Raw genomic sequence first — 15,765 nt, 5'->3', positions numbered from 1 at the left:
ACCCCAACTTTCCAAATCTCTATGTGGTTACACATATGTTTATTCGTATTGGTTTAACGCTTAGTTTTGTCCCGTTTACACACGGCCATTATTATGTCACAACAAATTATGCCACTAGAACAGAAGTCACTATTCTGCGACGGATTTGTAATTGGGGCCGACTAAATACAGCAAAATTACATTATACGTAAACTCTAGGGCTGAGAAGGCTATGAGTTTACACTTGATTAGCTTCACAACAATCCGTTATAGCGTTCAGCTAAGAGAAGAATTGAAGTAATAATCTCAATTAAAGTAATTATTATGATTGAACCTCTTATCACAATTTTCAATTTAATCTCTATAGTAATTAGTATAATACAATCAGCTGTTTATGAGGGACTAATTACTATTATGCACCAAATTGCAATGTCGAAACGACTGCCTTATGATATCCGGGGGATAATACCGTAAGACCTCCAGACGTATGCCACCACGCCATGGGGGCAGAAGGTAACAACAGTGGCATATATCGGTACTTACTATGCCATTGCCTCTGATTGGCTCATAACACTAATGAACTACTTCATTAGGTCTCAGTCCAAACGGTTCTTAAGCAAAGCAATATACCACTAAAAATAGCTGGTGTTTTATCACATAGGGGTTTAGGCTGGTACTTTTTTTTTTTTTCTCAGTAGCATACAACCTTTTACCAGTCGATTCTCAACAAACCTCGATTATCTCGTCCCTTATATTAGTGTTTCTACCATCGAGAATACGAATTTTATTAAAGTATTCCGCTATACCTAAGCGCTAACAGGGTAAATGATTAAGCCAATGATTGCAGTTTTCGCAATTATTGTGACGGAACCAGCTATAGATACCGGATCTAGCTGTTACGGCTGACCAGATCGTAACACTTACTGACTAGAGGGTTCCCACCAATGCAACAAGGTTCTAGTCAATCACTAGCTCAAGCATATATGTGCTGTTGGTTCGACTGACCTATCTATGGTCGGTTTGCTATTCACTGGATAGTGTTCACGTAAGAAAAGGATACCAATAGCACTCCAGTACCTAGGTACTCAATGACAATCTTCTTGGGGCCTGCCGCCGCTCTGAAGACTTAATCTGTCTTAGCTAACTTAGTGTAATGTGTAACAGGGACGTCCCTACCAACTATTGGCTTCCAACCACGAAGTAGTGCCCCATAAGTGTCAATTCTACTACGTGTTATAATATGTTTATAGCTAGTTAATAATACTAATTTTCGTTTAAATAGTGTATATATATATTTATGATTTATTAATATTCATAAGGTTTTTCAAGTCTAACGATCAACATATTAATAAGTAGGAATTGGTTTGTTATATAAAATTTATTGACTTTATTTCCTTTTAGAATATGCACTTATTAAAACTATCTTTAACTATCTATATCAAACTCCAATCATACGTGAAGCGATCTTCTCAGACAGTGTACTTAAAGATGCAGAGGTTGTAATCTCAAGTATCGTTGCTTCTACCTTAAACTCCATCCGCAACCGGTTCCTAAACTCAACAGCAGCCAGTGAGTCAAGCCCGTAACTCGCCAACGGGCGAGTCGGCTCCGCCATTTCGCTGAGGTTCATCGTCATGGTAAATAGTTGAACAACTGCTTCTGTAGCAGCCTGGTGTACGGCATTATAGCTAGCCTTGTTCTTTACTAGCAACAGCAGGTTCTGAACTTCCTGGAACCCTTGGTGTTTCTCATTTGCAGAGCCCCCGTCGCTCTGATCGCCAAAACACAAGGTTCCGAAGCGGCCATCTCTCATGAGGAAGGAGGTTTCCCGCTGCGGGACAGCTATACTGGTGATGAGGTGCGATTCGCTGGCTGTACTCATTGGGTCGATTTGCTGCCGGATGGAATATTCCACCAGCTTCAACATGAGCGGCTCGTTAATGGGCGTCCAAATGTGGTCATCGTCGAAGTGGCTGAGGATGTCCTGGTTATGACTCAGATAGCCGACGTCTTGGATGGCGCCGAGATTGACCGAGTTGGCTTTGAGACCACGGCCTCGACGGTAAGCGGCGAATGCGTCCAAGAAGGTGTTTGCAGCAGCGTAATTAGCTTGGCCTTTGTTTCCTACGATACCAGAAACACTAGAGAGCATAGTGAAGAAGTCGGCGGTTTGGCCCTCTTCTAGCAACACGTTGTGAAGATTCCAAGTGCCCTGAATCTTGCAGGACACAGTCTGCGTGTAATCTTCAACTGTCATCGAGGTGAAAATACGATCCTGGAAAGGAAATTGAGGGTTAGCCAAGTAAACTACCAGGGTGGGGTTAACCAAATAAACCACTTACTCGAAGAACCATAGCCCCCTGGATGACACCACCTACGGGAACGCTTATCTTCTTGAACTCCCTCTTTACATCCTCCTTACACGACACATCTCCCCTTAGCAGATCCACTGTGCAACCCAGAGCTTTCAGTTGTCGAAGCACGCGTTGAGAGACGTCGTCTTGATACCCGCTTCGAGCCAGTATAGATAAATGTCTGGCTCCTAAAGTAGCCATATGAACTGCCAGGCTTCCACAAAGACCTTTCAAACCACCAACAAGGAGGTAAGAGACGTCTTTGCGAAGACGGATCTCTCGTTTGCGTGGCCGGACCGTCACATCGAATGGCTTGCCTTCACCACCACTAGAAATGACCAGCTTGCCCAGATGAGTAGCGGAGCGGAGGTGCTGGAGCGCAGCGTTGATTTCCTGGTAGGGGAAGACTGTCATGGGAGTGATGGGCTTGATATGGCCGCCGTCAAGTAGAGTCAACATTTGTCGCAGGAGGCGTTTTAGGAGCTGGTCCGAAATTTGATCGTGGCCCATATCAACGCAGCGGTAGGACGCGTTCCGGCCAAAGGGCTCCATGCTTAGTGCCTTGCGGTCCAAGAAGTCCCGCTTGCCGAGCTCGACTAACGTACCACCCGCGGCAATGCATCGCCATGACTCATCGAGGAGGTCTCCAGTCAAGGAGTTCAGGATTACGTCGGCGCCGTAGCCGTTAGTGGCTTTCATGAGATCTGCCGCGAAGGAGATGTCGCGGGAGTGGAAGATATGGTCGGCAGGGATGCCCCATTCATTCATCAGGAGCTCTCGTTTCCTCTGATTGCCGACGGTGACAAAGATCTCGCATCCGATATACTTGAGGATCTGGATGGCGGCTAGCCCAAGACCCCCAGAGGCGGAGTGGACCAATACCTTGTGCCCCGGCTGCGTATTGGCCAGGTCATAGATTGAGTACAGCGCCGTCAAGTAGCAGAGAGAAAGCGTGGCCGCCCCCTCGTAGGACATGGAGTCAGGGATGGACCAAACACGATAGCTGGACACGTGGAAGCGGTTGGTGAAGCACCCTTTTTGAAAGAAGGCGACTCTCTGCCCGGCTTGGAAGTTCGAGACAGCCTTGCCCACGCGGCGTATCCTTCCGCTGCCTTCGAAGCCTAGTAGGTGCTCATCTTCGGGAACGATGCCCATCGTGATAGCTACGTCCTTAAAGTTAACCCCGGCTGCGTACATGTCCACCTCCACCATGTGATCATCTAGCGGGCGTTCGCTGGTGGCCACCTCGGTCCACATCAATGACGTGATGGTGCCCACTCGCTCGCAGTGAAGCTGGATGGTGGACTCAGTGTTGTTAAAGGACTGGCTGATGGGCTGAGCAGCACCTGGTCGAGCATCATCCGACACTTTGTTGACTTGATCGTCTGGAAGGACTCTGCTGATGTGAAGTAGCCCTCGCCGTTCCACAAACTCGCTATCTACGTGAGAGGTGGCGTTAGGGGGCTGGCAGCAGCAGCCGATGTGTTGAAGGAGAGACTGGATGGCCCTCGCTGTGATGTTGTGGTCTTCTCCCGTCACATCGAGTGTAGTCAGGCTGAGGCTCGGATCTTCAGCCCTGGCCGTCCTCGCTAGACCGTGGATCATAGACCTATCTGGCTCGGAGACTTCCATCTGCGACCCAGAAGTCACCCAGAGAACCCGCTTGCCACTGGCTAGGAGGTCTTTGCATGAGTTCCAGCGATCTACAGTCATGGCATCCGCAGTCATGAGAGAGGTATCGAGCTCATCCAGCACTAGAACGCGGTCGACAGACTGGCTGTCGTTCTCGCCGTAGTGACTTAGGATCCAGCCATTATCTCGGAGAGCATCTAGAACTTTTACAGCGCTGGGCCCAGGCTTGGAGGACAGACGGTAGACAGCCACCTGTCTCCCCGTGATGTCAGGAGTATGCGGAATGTTGAAGAGCGAAAGGTTCGCAAACAGGTCAGTGGCCTCTTCAAACATGATATGGCCAGCGGTAGAGAACTCCCCTAGGTCAGACAGCTGCTTGAGATAGACACCGGCGTCAAATTGCTCAGCTTCACCGTTGAGTGCTACACCATTCTGCTCGGGTCTCGTGGGGGGCGCTCGTTGGAGGAGGAAGAGGACCTGAGCTGCCTGACTAGCCACCTCTCTGATTTTCTTACATAGCTCTCCCACCTTTTTCGCATCTGAGGGCATGCGTACAATGACCAAATCAAACTGGGTGGCCTCCTTTTCGACTTGAAGCAGATGATCTAGGTTCTCCATCAGGGCCAGCTCCGTCTTGTCTGAGGCATACTTCTGTCCAGCTTCCACTAGAGATTGTGGGTCTTGAAGCAAATAGTAGAAGTGACGGCATGGTTTCTCTAGGTGTTCGTTCGTAGCCATGGCGTTGGCCCAGATGGACTCATGCTCACCAAGGACTGTGTTCAACTCCAGCACGCGCTGGACGGGCTTCTTATGAGCAGCCATGGCGACAAGACCATGAGCCACACTGACGCTGGCATCGCCGCGATCTTCTTGACTTCTGCACTGCTGCTTCGCCTCTTCCACCAATGTTTCCAGTGAGGCCTGTGTGATCAAGGTGGGGTCCGGCTTCCAAGACAGCGCGGTGAAGGTGTGAGAGTCGTACACAGTCTTACCTGTCTCGATCCTATGATAATGAAGCCCGTCTAATTTGAGTACGGAGATGCCCGTTTCTGAATCATACACAGCAGCATCGGAGACAAAGTTCTTGATGTCGTCACGGCGTCCGTGCCCAACGTACCTGGACGTCGTCCGAGCCAGACCCCGAGTGGCTAGGGTAGGGGTTATGGTCAAATTGTCAATTACGGCGGGGATGAGCACCCCCGCGGCGGCGTTGCGATGGCCAGCCCACAGAGATGGCGCGCAGGCCTGGAAGCAGGCATCAATGGCGGTCGGGTGCATGGCGTACGTGGACTGTGTGAACTCGCTGGTAGGGGGTTCAAGAGACAGTAGGGATCTGTTGACGCGCTCTCCCGGTATAGACTCTACTTGCAAAATCTTTGAGAAGCTAGGGCCGAAGTTGTAGCCAATATCGATCATGGACTTACGCCACACTCTGCCATTGACCGGGAGCACGAGGGGCTGAAGCTCTTCCTCGACACCCCTAACTTCCTCTCCTTCCTCGGTGCGAATTAGCCCGCGGACGTGTTCCGTCAAGGCATAATTCTCTGCCACCGAAAACACTTTGAACTGATGCCAGCCCCCGATGGCAGTGTGCGCATCTGTCAGGGTGAGTTGGATCTTGGTGGCCTGGCCATTCTCGTTGAGAACCATGGCCTTGTTGAATTCGACGTTGCGGAACCGATATTGGGGCTGTTTGATCCCAGGGCTGCCGCTCTCCAGCAATTGCAGAGCCTCCATCTTCTGATAGATCGCCTCCATCGCCATGGCTAAGTAGCCCGTGGCAGGGAATACCAGATCAGACCCCATCTTGTGGTCCATGAGCCAGTTCAGGTCTTTGGCGTTCAGGGACTTGACGAACGTGGGGTGGTGCCATGGGCTACCGATGACCTTACTTCCCAGCAGGTCATGGTGAAGGAACAGGCGGTTCCTCCAATCCTTGCTGGACTCGCTCTCGTACCAGTACTTGGTCGAGTGGTCCCAGGCGTAGTTAGGGAGATCCACCACAAACTTGGGCTTCGCTGCCCCATCTCTGTGGTTGACCTGGGCCAGATCAATGCTTCCTCCGGCCATGTAGAGACGCCCGGCGACCTCGAATATGGCTTGGATGGCCTGTTCCCCACGAGCCATAGCGCTGCAGTACTGGATACCAGGGGGAATCTCCAGACCACCATCTCCCTTCAGTACTTGAGAGACGGGGCCCTTAAGGGCTCCACTGGGACCAATCTCAATCAGAAAGTTGGCGGCTCCCTCTTTAGCGGTGATCATCTGCCCGAGAGCCTGGTTGAACAAGACGGGGTTTGTCATGTTGTCTCTCCAGTACTCAGCATCGGCAGCCCTGGCCATCCGCTTACCCGTGACAGAGGAGAACATTTGAACAGCATGCTTTTCTCCAGAAGCGTCAGAGGGGACCTTCAGGGGACCTTCTTGAGCAAAATCTTGGTTCAGCAGTTTCATATATTCTGAGCTGGTGGCCTTCATGAAAGTGGAATGATATGCGAGGTCAACCTGTAGCAAGCGAGCAAACTTTCCATCCTCCATCAACTTGACGCGCACCTCCTCCAGCCCATCCAAGGTCCCTGATAAGGTCAAGCTGGTAGGACTGTTGTAGCAGGCGATCTGCACCCTACCTTCCAGCTCATCCAGGTAAGGACCTAGCTCTGTAGCTCCAATGCCGATGGCCATCATGCCTAACTTCTTGGCTGCCTGTCCTGGGCTGGAGGTTGAGTCGACAGCCGCAGCATGTCCTCGATGGTAGGCCGCTCGAATGGCATCCTGCTTGCTTAGCAACCCAGCCGCGTACGCAGCCGCAATCTCACCAGAAGAGTGGCCCACGACACTCTGTGGCTTGACGCCCCACCGAGCGAGGACTTCAACCAGCACGATCTGCAGGGCCGTGACGAGGGGCTGCGAGAACTCCGGCAGCCGAAGATGGCTGGCCTCTCTGGGAGCCGTCAATTCCTCCAGCAGACTCCACTTTGGCGGCACCACGCTGGACTGCAAAGCCTGGTCCAGCTCAGCAATGACCTCGCTGGCGTGAGGGTGGAAGGCCTCGACGATGGCCTTGCCCATCTGTGGCCACTGCGCCCCCTGGCCAGTGAAGATGAACCCGATCTTGACGTCACTGGCCATCTGCTTGCCTGTGGTTAGAGCATGCTCGTCCATAGGGGCCTTTGGGCTGACTATGAATCCGCGGTTGAAGTGGCGAGACCTTCGCAAGTTCAGGGTATATGCCAAATCAGACAGGGACACTTTGACAGATGGATTGGTCAAGTGATTCTTCAGTGCTTTAACATTCGCCTTGAGCGATGTTTCGTTATTGCCGGAGAATGTATAGAGGAGTGGTCTCTGCCCATGATTGAGGGGACTACTTAACCCTTCCTCTTCTTCGTCGTCGTCAAAAAGACTGGCGCCCTCTGCATATGAGGAGCAGTGCCTATCTGCCCAGCCCGGTAGCAAGACTTTAGGTTCTTCCAGGATGACGTGGACATTGGAACCCCCATAGCCGAAGGAGTTAACACTGGCGCGTTTAAAGGGAGCCGGCGGCCAGGGGATCTTGTGTCGGATCGCGCGGACACGGCATCCTTCAAAGTCGATCTTCGGGTTGGGGGTAATGAAGGTGGGATTCCCAGGAATGACGCCGTGTTCGATGGCCAGAACCGCCTTGAGGACTCCCGAAATACCAGCCGCTGGTTCCGAGTGTCCAAGGTTGCTCTTGATAGACCCGATGATCAGAGGTTTCTCTGGTAATCTCGAAGCTGAGAAGACAGAAGCCACACCCTTCACTTCCTGGGGATCGCCAGCTTGGGTGCCCGTTCCGTGGAATTCCAGATAGGTCGTATCATTGAAGTTCGTGATGCCGGCGTTGGCATAGGCACAGCGGATGGCTTCCGCTTGAGCCTCGTCGCTAGGACTAGCTATCCCCGGTGTGCGGCCATCACTGTTCGAAGCAATACCTCTGAGAACTGCTCGGATTGGGTCACCATCACGGACCGCATCCTCCAGCCGCTTCACATAGATGGCGTTGATTGCTTCGGCCTTGACGTATCCATCTGCCTTGACGTCAAAAGTGTGACACTGACCAGTCAGAGTACCGGCGGCCTTCATAGCGCCTACGTCGATACTGTGCTCCGGATTGAGATAGATGTTCGCGCCAGCGCAAATCACACCGTCTGCCTCCCCTGTGTGCAAGTAGCGTGCAGCGACATCCAGTCCCACCAGACTACCTGAGCAAGCCGTGTCTATCGTCATGCTTGGCCCTTTGAAGTTGAAGGCATGGCTTATCCGGTTGCTCAGCATGGCGCGCCCTATTCCGATCACCGTATCAGGCACTCGGTCTTCAGGATTGCGAGCTTGCATGTCGGCGTAGTCCACGGCGTAGGACCCTACATAGCAACCGATCTTGGCTCCGCTCAGGTTCTCGATGGGAACACCGGCGTTCTCTATGCATTCGTACACAACCTCCAGCAGTTGCCGCTGTTGAGGATCCATAGCTGTGGCATCGCTACCCGAAACACCAAAGAAGGAAGCGTCAAAGTCCCGCGGATCAATGTCCTCTATGAACATGCCACCTGGTGACCGCATGGTCTTTGGCTTGGTAGATCCGTTATAGTGGCCTTTCAGGTTGAAGCGAGTTTTGGGCACATCGTTATTAGCTACGCCGCCGCGTTCCAAGAAGTCCCACAGCTTCTTAGGGGTTGTGCTGTGGCCGGGCAGGCGACAGGCAAGCCCGACGATGGCAAGAGGTTTTTGCAGGAATCTCTCATTCTCTTGAGAGAGTGACGGCGCTGGTTTATTAACATCCATTATATTTTTACTATTGGAATATTGTGAGGAGGAGGAGAGAGGATAAGATACGTATAAAGGGATATGAAACTAAGAGGCGATAGACAGTAATAAAGGAAGAGTTCTCGTAGAATCCCTCCTACAAACTGTACTCTGGGGTATTACAGTCTCGCACAATTTGAAGAATGTCAGACTGATTTTCGGCTTTTGGAAGTTCGGTTCCAGCCACTGCTGATGAATAGCTAGTAGGTATGAGAAAGTTATTAAATGTAAAGCCGAGTTACAATTATTTTCAATGTTTCAACACTTGGGTTCAGTGTTGCCTCGGAATACGGCACTGTGGGTCTTTTGCAGATTAACTAGGTACCCTGGTTCCAACCTGCCACTACCTATGCTATAGTAGGAAAAGAGGGAATATGTACCTTTACATACCCAAGTCAGACGGTCAGCAATTCACACACAGTACACCTTGTATTACATGCATTAATAGATATTCTTCAAGAACCTGGTATCTCACCGCTTCGTAGACAAACGTAGTGACTGTGTTTATAACCCCTTGTACAGAGGAGACTCTGTTTCCTGGGTTATAGCCAATAAGAAAAGCAGAGGTTTGTATATCATACGATAAGGGACTAGAATTATAAATGAATCCCTGTTATAAATAGGTATATGAGGTATTTTCTAATGTTAGTAGTCTAAGTATATTACTATTTGAATAATGTTCAAAAGATTTAATATAATATAATAAAGAAAAAGGAATTAAAGTCATAATTTCAAATTTTATTTTAAATCATTTAAAAATAATATTATATATAAAATTTACTATTATAATTAACTTACTTTTATATAAATGTTTTTGGTAAATTTTATATAATAGGAGATAAATTATTTATAATATATTAATTATTAAAACTTTAACTAAAATACTTATAATTAAATTTTATAAAATTAGTTATTATGAGTTATATATAACTAAAAATAATTATTTTTAAAAAAAAAATATTATTATTATTTTTATAAAATTATATTTATTATTATTATTAACTTAATATAAATTTTATTTTATAATATAAATTTAAATAAAAAAATATAATAAGTATTAATTAATATATAAGGAAATATAATAAATAGTAATAAAAATAAAATATTAAATTTATAATTAAAAATATTATAAATTAATTTAAAAAAAATTAAATAAATCTTAAGTAAAATATTTTTTTAAAAAAATTTAAATTTATATATTAAAAAGTTTTTAAAATAATTAATTAAATGAAAAAAAAGATTTATATTAATAAAATTTATAATATTAATATTATTATTAAATATTAATATAATAATAATTTAATATTAAATTACTTTAAAAATATAAAAATAATATTAATAATATTAATTATTTAAATATATTTTAAAATATTTTTTAATTTATATTTTTAATATATATAATATATATTTTTAAATTATAATTATTATTTATAATTTTAAAACTATACTAAATGTTTAACTTTAATTAAATTAATATATTATACTTTAGTTTTTATATTTTCTTTTTTAAAAAACTTTAAAATTATAATATATATATAAACTATAATTTTAAAAATTAACATATAAAAGTTAAATTTAATATTAAAATAAAAGGTTTTATACTATAACAGTTAGTATAATAAAAAGCTATATTTTAACTTTTAGTTTAAAATTTAAAAATAATTTACAGCTTAATTTAATTAATAACAGCTAATTTAATTAAATAATAAAAATTTAAATTATATCATTAATAAAAACATAAAAAATATAACTATTTATTAAAGTTTAAAACTAAACTTAAAATATATATAGGGACATTTTATTAAGCATACCCTCTGGCTTAACCAGTATACCCCTAATAGTGGGGCTTATAGATGTAAGTATCCGCCGCAATGTGAAATAATACAGTAGCTCGCTCTGTAATATAGCGGTCTTTTGCTATTGATCTTATTCAATCTGGATGACCTTGATCCAACTGGATGACCTTAATCCAGCTCTTGATTTAACTACCTACTTAAGTAGGCAACTTGGAGAGACAATAATACTTTTAGAAGTTTAGATACTTTAAGGTATTTAAGAAAGTTTTAGAAAATTTTAATAATTAACTGTAAAGGGAATAATCTAACTGTATATAGGAAAAAAGGTATATTAGTTAAGCTAAAGGGTATATTTAATAAAACATCCTTATATATATAAAAAAGCTTAAATAATAAAATTTAAATATTATATAATAAATTTAAAATTATAATTTAATAATTTAATTAATATAAAAAAACTATTATATTAATTTATTAAATTATAAAAAGCAATAATAATTTTATTAAAAATAAATTCTATTTTTTAAATAATTTAATAAAATTAAATAATTACTTTTTTTAATTTATAAAATTATAAAAATTATAAATTAATTATAATTATAAAATAACTAAATGAATAATTAAATGTATAATTAAAAGCTTTTAAAAAAATTAAAATTAAGTAAAATTAAATATAAATTAAATTAGTTAAAAAATATTAAGAAATTTAAACCAAGTAAAATTATTAAAAAAATTATTAAAAAAAATTAATAAAGCAGTTAAATAAAAGTTATAAAATGAACTTTTTTTAATATTAATTTTTTTAAGTAGTTTATTTTTTATATTTAGGGAAAAAAATTAATATATAATTAATATTTTTTTATTAATATTTTTATTTAAAATATTAATATTTACTTAAATTAATAAATTATAATTAAATTTTTAATTTAGATTAATAACTAAATATAGTTTTTTATTTAGTTAATTATTATAATATTAAATTTCTTAAGTTTTATTTAAATTACTTTTTTTAATAGTTTTTTTTAAAAAAGAATTATAATTATTAAAAATAAACTATATACTAATAAAAGTAATTATATTTAATATAATATTTATTTTTAAATTGAAAGCTATATTAAACTTATGCAAAAGTTATAAAATATATAGTTAAGTAGTAAAATATTAAAATAGTTTAAGCTTTAATTAAAATAAAATATAATTGTTATAAATATATTATTAAAGAAATTATAATATTTTTAGTTTTATATTTTTGATAAAATAATATAGTATAGTAAAATATTTAATATATTACAACTTACCTTATGTAGTAAAACATAGTTTATACTAAACTAACCTCTGTAATCCTTATGGCATGCAAGATAAACTCCGCTTTAAGGTAGTCTCGTATTTATTTTAATTGTAGTTCCCCACTAAAATATCCAACGTTTTATTTCATCAGGAATAAGAAGGAAACTTAAGGTTGTTCTCGTTTTACTATACACCGCTGCAATATTACCGCATTCGTTACACAAAAGGAAGAAGTATAGGCACTGGTTGTCGACCCTTTTCATTTTTTCTTCCCATCTTCCAATTAGAGTCATAACCAATCCTGTGTCCATCTGTTATGACTCCCAATCGTCAATGGGTCGAATTCCCAACCCTCGATGGTCTAATCCTCCGAGGATGGCTTTATCCAGCTCAGACCCGAGGACCTGCTATCATCCTCAATCCCGGGGTAAGTAAATATTTCTCAATCTTCTTTACATGTTTTGAGAAATGTTTTGAGAATCCAAGGCTATATATCTGACACGCTTTTTATATTGTCTTCTACTAGTTTAACTGTGTAAAAGAGATGTTTGTACCTGAAGTCGCAGCACAGTTCCAAAATGCCAACATCACAGCGTTAATCTATGATACTCGCTCTCTAGGGCAAAGTGATGGAGAGCCAAGGAACGAGCTGGATCCTGCACTGCAGGTGTCTGACTTCTCAGATGCACTGAGTTTCATGAAGACTCTTCCGATTGTCGACCCAGCTATGATAGGCTTTTGGGGCATGTCCTTTGGTGCCACTGTTGCGTTATGCGCTGCCTCGCTGGATGAGAGAGCTAAATGGTGCATTGCAGTGTGTCCCTTGGTTCAAGTCAAGCCGAGACAAGACATGCTGGCTCGAGTGCTGAGAAAGACTATGAAGGTAAGGGGTTGGAAGCGTTGTAGTTGATTTAGTGATAGGCATGCAACTGATCAAATAACATGTATAAAATAGGATCGAGAATCTAGACTCTTAGGCAATACCGCAACCTTTCTTCCCGTGTTGACAGAAAATCGAGAGAATCCCGCCGGCATGGGAATGGTTGTCAATGATGAAGGATACGAATACATAATGAACGTAAAGAACCACGGTGCGCCTAACTACGAGAACCAGACAACCATGCAAACATACTACAGGTTGATCAGTTGGCAGCCATTCGAGGTTATGAGATATCTCCATGTCAGGCCCTCCCGCGCTTCCATTTTGATGATTGTACCCGAGAACGATCAGATGTCTCCCCCAGAAACGCAGATGAAGTGGTTTGATAGCTTTCCGGAGCCGAAGAAGATTCATGTTGCGATAGGAAAGGGTCACTTAGATGTATTAAGTGGGGGTGACAGTCAGATATTGGCTGACTTACAGGTCAAATTTCTTTTAGATATTATTAAGGCCAAACCTTGAGTTGCCAGTATAACCTAAACAACAAGGGTCTTTAATTATCTGTTTGTTATTTTTGTTATTTACAAATGAAAACTAAACTAATTTAAGTTAATATTAACTAATAGTTTAGTTAATTAGTTAAGTAAATCTAAAATAAGAACAGTTTAGTTACTAAAGCAAAAAAAGACCAATCAATTTAGAAACTCTGCCTAAACCTTTGAGCATAGGGTTACTAGGCTTTTTGCTCTCTCCTCTTACTGTTTCTTAGGTGGGTCACTATTTGCCGGGGTCTTAATTACAACAGACTGCAGAGTTACCGACGGTATATTATTGAAGGTACCAGGACAGGATTTAGGCACTTTCTGATATTTAGCCAATCAAAATATAAAGAAATACAGGGTACATTGCTCAAGCGCTAAAATGCGTGTAAGAATTAGACTCCTGTATCTCACATACTTATACTAATGAATACTTTAGACCTGGCAGCATCCCGTTTATAACAGGGGATTTTAGCGCTAAATCTGTTGCGAGTCAAGTGTGGTAAGGTACCACCTTGCTGGCCAGGAAAGTACAAATATCCTGCCAAGTGGTTTGCAAAAAAAAGAGGGACTGAAAAATGAATATGTGTATACATTAAGGCAATAAGAGCACTATTTTGTGGAATATAGCGCGGTTGATGCATGCGTACTGCGGAATTCTGTTCGCCGATCGTTTGTGTATTCCCTGTCATTTTGCAAACCGCTTGCCTCCCTGAGCACCTTCAATGAGATAGTCAGAATTCTGACTGGAGATGTAACGTAGTAATCTGACTGTCAGGCTCTCCGATTATTATGCAATACGTTAGCAGTCGCATTGCATGATTAGACGTTATGATAACTATTATGACATATTGATTAGGTACAACACCGACTTTCCGGATAATAGATATGTATGTTATGTTAAAGACCTGCCTGTCAAGTCTGAGCAAATCTGACAATAAGTGAATAACTCCAACAGTACCCTTGTGGTTTTCTTTTGCCTTTTAGCAACCTGGCTAAAGTGGTTAAGCACCTTTCATAGCGGTTTTACTTTAAGTACCCCTGAAGCAGGGTATAAGGAAGTGCTACCCTAATATTAATAGGGACGGCTTATCAAGTATCTCTCTTAGCTTAACGAGTATTGAAAATAACTGTGGCTGTATAGCCTATAACTTAAGGGGTATAATCTATGTTGGGTTTTCTTAGCGTTTTATATAGAAAAATAAATACTATGAATCCCTTATTAATCCTTTAATACTTTATTTTTATTTAAATTAATATTAAATTAAAGCTATTTATAATTTAAATTTATATATTACTACTGTTGATTATAAAATTGTTATATAGCTTTAAATTTAAAACTGTTAATAAAGTTAATACTATAGTAAATATTATAGTTTTTCTTTTTAATTATAATTTTATTAAACAAAAAGTTTTATTTAATTATATAAAATTTTACTATAATATAAAAAGAAAAAGTTTAAATTATAATAAAATTATAGTTTTTTTTTAATTAATATTATAAAATAAGCTTTTATATAATAAACTATTATTATAGGCTTTAAATTAATTATATTTATATTAAAGTTTTTTAAATTATTTATTATAATTAAAATAATATTATTAATTAATATAATTATAAAATATTAACTTTATTAATATATTTATAAATTAAAAATATAAATATTAAAGAAAAGTTATTATTATTTTTTTTATATAATTTTAAAAATTAAATTTATTTAAGTTTTTTTATAAGTTTAATTTAAAAATAATTTTAATATTGAAAATTTAATTTATTATAATATTTATAATATTATATTAAAATATTATTAAAAATAATTTATTAATTAAATAAAAACTAATAGCTTTTTAATTAATTAAAAAATAATAATATATATTATTATTTAAATTATTATAATAAAAATAATTAATTAATAATATTATTTATTATATTTAAAATTTTTATTAACTTTTTTTATTAATTTTCTTTAATAATTTTTATAAACAATATATATAAAAAAAAGAAACTTAATATATTATTATTTAATATTTGTAAAGTAAATTTAATGAAAATTTTTTTTAAATAATTATTATTTTTATATTTAATAAAATTCTAAGTTATTATAATTTAACTATTAGTATTTTTATTATTTTTTATTTAATTTAAAATTTATTAATTAATAATTATTGTAATTAATTAAAAACTTACTTTAATAAACTTTTTAAATAATTATTTATTAATAAAAATAATAATATTTATATTTTTTAAAACTATTTATAATTAATAAATGATATATATAAAATAAATATTATTATTTAAATTATTTTTAAAAATGTTAAAATAATTTTGATTTTTTTTTTATAAAAAAAACTTATTATTATTAATTAATGAATTATATTAAAACTTTAAGTTAATTAATAAATTTACTTTATTAAAGTTATTAAATATATAATTAAAATTTAGTTAATAATTAAAAAAAACTTTTATTAAATTA

The 15,765-nt window shown here is 39.4% G+C and overlaps 2 protein-coding genes across 2 annotated transcripts; one reads left to right on the top strand and one right to left on the bottom strand.

Moving 5' to 3' along the window:
• Nucleotides 1-1,417: 1,417 nt before the first annotated feature.
• TRIVIDRAFT_151590 (putative polyketide synthase) lies at nucleotides 1,418-8,768 on the bottom strand (the record flags this gene model as incomplete). The annotated part of the gene is made up of 3 exons (XM_014100590.1): nucleotides 1,418-2,254; nucleotides 2,322-4,221; nucleotides 4,276-8,768. The coding sequence occupies 3 exons, from the start codon at nucleotides 8,766-8,768 to the stop codon at nucleotides 1,418-1,420; spliced, it is 7,230 nt and encodes a 2,409-aa protein (XP_013956065.1).
• A 3,420-nt stretch (nucleotides 8,769-12,188) lies between these two features.
• Nucleotides 12,189-13,274, top strand: TRIVIDRAFT_53350 (uncharacterized protein; the record flags this gene model as incomplete). The annotated part of the gene is made up of 3 exons (XM_014100589.1): nucleotides 12,189-12,299; nucleotides 12,399-12,755; nucleotides 12,828-13,274. The coding sequence occupies 3 exons, from the start codon at nucleotides 12,189-12,191 to the stop codon at nucleotides 13,272-13,274; spliced, it is 915 nt and encodes a 304-aa protein (XP_013956064.1).
• Nucleotides 13,275-15,765: the final 2,491 nt, after the last annotated feature.

Source organism: Trichoderma virens, assembly GCF_000170995.1.
Source record: "Trichoderma virens Gv29-8 chromosome Unknown TRIVIscaffold_58, whole genome shotgun sequence".
Classification (NCBI taxonomy): Eukaryota; Fungi; Ascomycota; class Sordariomycetes; order Hypocreales; family Hypocreaceae; genus Trichoderma; species Trichoderma virens.
The sequence above is the reverse complement of the archived record's forward strand: the minus strand, read 5'-3'. Positions and strand labels throughout refer to the sequence as shown.